The 5,000-nt window shown below is 49.5% G+C and overlaps 1 protein-coding gene across 1 annotated transcript in view; it reads left to right on the top strand.

Moving 5' to 3' along the window:
• clpb (caseinolytic mitochondrial matrix peptidase chaperone subunit B) overlaps positions 1 to 5,000 on the top strand; it is a 44,138-nt gene that overhangs the window by 33,137 nt on the left and 6,001 nt on the right. The window contains 1 exon segment of the mRNA XM_046863501.1: positions 1,362 to 1,439. Coding sequence (XP_046719457.1) covers positions 1,362 to 1,439 — 78 coding nt within the window.

A 5,000-nucleotide genomic window follows, 5' to 3' on the forward strand; every position in this document is an offset into this window, starting at 1 on the left:
CGGAAGCGTTTCCCTGAACACAACAAAGAAAAGAGTCCATTATTGGAAGGCTGAGGTCCTTCACAATCTTCCTGGCTCTGGTCCTGCACCGCGTGCTGTAGATGTCCTGCAGGTCAGGGAGCTCGGTGTGGATGGTACGTTCAGCTGAACGCACCACACTCTGGAGGGCTCGCCTGTCCTGCATGGTGCTGTTCCCGAAACAGGAAGTGATGCTACCCGTCAGGACGCTCTCAATGGTGCAGGTGTAGAAAGTCTTTGGCACCTGAGAGGGAAGTTTAAAGTCCCTTAAGCGTCTTAGATGGTACAGACGCTGCTGGGCTTCTTCACCAGGGTGTTGATGTGACAGGACCAAGACAGATCCTGTGTGATGTAAACACCAAGGTACCGGAAACTGTCCACTCTCTCCACTGGAGTCCCGTTGATGTTTAGCGGTTGGTATGACCGCTCCTGCTTCGTGCTGAAGTCCACTATCACCTCCTTAGTCTTGCTGACGCTCAGGAGAAGGTTGTTCTCCTGGCACCATCTCTCCAGGTTTTTAACCTCCTGTAGGTAGGCCGTCTCGTCGTTGTTCGAGATCAGGCCCACCACAACAGTGTCATCAACAAACTTGATAATAGTGGTGGAATTGGAAATGGCCACACAGTTGTATGTGTACAGTGAGTACAGCAGGAGGCTCAGATCACAACCCTGGGGATCTCCAGTGCTAAGGGTGAGGGTGGATGAAGTGTGTTTGCCCACCGGTACGGCTTGTGGTCTGTCTGTCAGAAAGTCATTGTCACGGTCATTGGCACAGCGGCAGGCTGAGTCCCAGGACCTCCAACTTAGAGGTGAGTGTGGAGGGAATTATGGTTTTGAACGCTGAACTGTAGTCCACAAACAGCATTTTGCATAATTCCCTTTTCTGTAGTCCAGGTGGCTCATCGTTGTGTGGAGAAGATGAGCAATGGCGTCCTCAATAGAGCAGTTCTGGCGGTAAATGGACTGTAGAGGGTCCAGTGTGTCTGGTAGTGATGCAGTGATGAGGTCTCTGACCAGTCTCTCAAAGCACTTCATCACTACTAAGGTCTGGGCTACAGGGTGGTAGTCGTTGAGGCAGGCGGGCTGGGCTTTCTTCAGGACAGGAACAATGGTGGACTGTTTAAAGCATGAGGGGACAACAGACTGTTCCAGTGAGAGGTTGAATATCTCGGTGAACACCGGTGTTAGTTGGTCAGCACAAGCTTTCAGAGCCCGACCTGTGATGCCATCTGGTCCTGCTGCTTTCCTGGGCATCTATCTATCTGTCTGTCTGTCTGTCGCGGAATTATTCACTTTCTGTAGTTAAACTAATATAAGCCCCGCCCCTGTCTCTACCTTTACAGCCATCAGGAGGAAGGAGAATGGATGGTATGATGAAGAACATCCACTGGTCTTCCTCTTCCTCGGTTCTTCAGGAATTGGTACTAATTGCACTTCACCACAAACCACACATTCCACCACTTACTCCACCACACACTCCACCACACTCCACCACACATTCCACACACTCCACCACTCACTCCACCACTCCACCACACATTCCACCACTTACTCCACCACTCACTCCAACACACATTCCACCACACACTCCACCACACACTCCAACACACACTCCAACACACACTCCACCACCACTCCACCACTTACTTTAACACACACTCCACCACTCACTCCACACACCACCACACATTCCACCACTCACTCCACACACCACCACTCACTCCACCACAAACTCCACACACTCCACCACACATTCCACACACTCCACCACTCACTCCACACACACCACCACACATTCCACTCACTCCACTACTCACTCCACCACACTACTCACGCCACACTCCACCACAAACTCCACACACTCCACCACACATTCCACTCACTCCACTACTCACTCCACCACACTACTCACGCCACACACTCCACCACAAACTCCACACTCCACCACACATTCCACTCACTCCACCACTCACACCACACACTCCACTACTCACTCCACCACACACTCCACCACAAACTCCACACACTCCACCACACATTCCACACACTCCACCACTCACTCCACCACACATTCCACTCACTCCACCACTCAAACCATACACTCCACCACAAACTCCACACTCCACCACACACTCCACCATTCACTCACACCACACACTCCACACACTCCACCACACACTCCACACACTCCACCACTCACTCCACCACTTACTTTAACACACACTCCACCACTTACTTACACCACACACTTCACCACTCACTCCACACACACCACCACTCACTCCACCACAAACTCCACACACTCCACCACATTCCACACACTCCACCACTCACTCCACACACACCACCACACATTCCACTCACTCCACTACTCACTCCACCACACTACTCATGCCACACACTCCACCACAAACCCACACACTCCACCACACATTCCACTCACTCCACTACTCACTCCACCACACTACTCACGCCACACACTCCACCACAAACTCCACACACTCCACCACATTCCACTCACTCCACTACTCACTCCACCACACTACTCACGCCACACTCCACCACAAACCCACACACTCCACCACACATTCCACACACTCCACCACTCACTCCACCACACATTCCACTCACTCCACCACTCAAACCATACACTCCACCACAAACTCCACACACTCCACCACACACTCCACTACTCACTCACACCACACACTACACCACTCGCTCCACAACACACTCCACCACTCACACCACACGCTTCACCATTCACTCACACCACACACTACTCCACACACTCCACCACTTACAGTGAGGAAAATAAGTATTTGAACACCCTGCTATTTTGCAAGTTCTCCCACTTAGAAATCATGGAGGGGTCTGAAATTGTCATTGTGGGTGCATGTCCACTGTTAGAGACATAATCTAAAAAAAATAATCCAGAAATCACAATGTATGATTTTTTAACTATTTATTTGTATGATACAGCTGCAAATAAGTATTTGAACACCTGAGAAAGTCAATGTTAATATTTGGTACAGTAGCCTTTGTTTGCAATTACAGAGGTCAAACGTTTCCTGTAGTTTTTCACCAGGTTTGCACACACTGCAGGAGGGATTTTGGCCCACTCCTCCACACAGATCTTCTCTAGATCAGTCAGGTTTCTGGCCTGTCGCTGAGAAACACGGAGTTTGAGCTCCTCCAAAGATTCTCTATTGGGTTTAGGTCTGGAGACTGGCTAGGCCACGCCAGAGCCTTGATATGCTTCTTACAGAGCCACTCCTTGGTTATCCTGGCTGTGTGCTTCGGTCATTGTCATGTTGGAAGACCCAGCCTCGACCCATCTTCAATGCTCTAACTGAGGGAAGGAGGTTGTTCCCCAAAATCTCGCAATACATGGCCCCGGTCATCCTCTCCTTAATACAGTGCAGTCGCCTGTCCCATGTGCAGAAAACACCCCAAAGCATGATGCTACCACCCCATGCTTCACAGTAGGGATGGTGTTCTTGGATGGTACTCATCATTCTTCTTCCTCCAAACACGTTTAGTGGAATTATGACCCAAAAGTTCTATTTTGGTCTCATCTGACCACATGACTTTCTCCCATGACTCCTCTGGATCATCCAAATGGTCATTGGCAAACTTAAGACGTGCCTGGACATGTGCTGGTTTAAGCAGGGGAACCTTCCGTGCCATGCATGATTTCAAACCATGACGTCTTAGTGTATTACCAACAGTAACCTTGGAAAAGGTGGTCCCAGCTCTTTTCAGGTCATTGACCAGCTCCTCCCGTGTAGTTCTGGGCTGATTTCTCACCTTCCTTAGGATCATTGAGACCCCACGAGGTGAGATCTTGCATGGAGCCCCAGTCCGAGGGAGATTGACAGTCATGTTTAGCTTCTTCCATTTTCTAATGATTGCTCCAACAGTGGACCTTTTTTCACCAAGCTGCTTGGCAATTTCCCCGTAGCCCTTTCCAGCCTTGTGGAGGTGTACAATTTTGTCTCTAGTGTCTTTGGACAGCTCTTGGTCTTGGCCATGTTAGTAGTTGGATTCTTACTGATTGTATGGGGTGGACAGGTGTCTTTATGCAGCTAACGACCTCAAACAGGTGCATCTAATTTAGGATAATAAATGTAGTGGAGGTGGACATTTTAAAGGCAGACTAACAGGTCTTTGAGGGTCAGAATTCTAGCTGATAGACAGGTGTTCAAATACTTATTTGCAGCTGTATCATACAAATAAATAGTTTAAAAATCATATATTGTGATTTCTGGATTTTTTTAGATTATGTCTCTCACAGTGGACATGCACCTACGATGACAATTTCAGACCCTCCATGATTTCTAAGTGGGAGAACTTGCAAAATAGCAGGGTGTTCAAATACTTATTTTCCTCACTGTACTTACACCACACATTCCACACACTCCACCACTCACTCCACACACACCACCACACACACCACCACACACCCCACCACACATTCCACTCACTCACACCACACACTCCATCACTCACTCCACACACCACCACACATTCAACTCACTCCACCACACATTCCACACTCCACCACACATTCCACACACTCCATCACACATTCCACTCACTCCACCACACACTCCACCACTCACACCACACACTCCACCACTCACCACACACTCCACCACATCTCACTCACTCCACCACACTCCACTCACCCCACCAATCACTCCACCACACATCTCACTCACTCCACCACAAACTCCACACACTCCACCACAAATTCCACACACTCCACCACTCACACCACATACTCACCACACATTCCACTCACTCCACCACACACTCTACTCACTCCACCACACACTCCACCACACATCTCACTCACTCCACCACAAACACCACACACTCCACCACACATTCCACTCACTCCACCACTCACTCCACCACATCTCACTCATTCCACCACAAACTCCACACACTCCACCACATTCCACACACACCACCAC

Source organism: Silurus meridionalis, chromosome 12 (genome assembly GCF_014805685.1).
Source record: "Silurus meridionalis isolate SWU-2019-XX chromosome 12, ASM1480568v1, whole genome shotgun sequence".
Lineage (NCBI taxonomy): Eukaryota > Metazoa > Chordata > Actinopteri > Siluriformes > Siluridae > Silurus > Silurus meridionalis.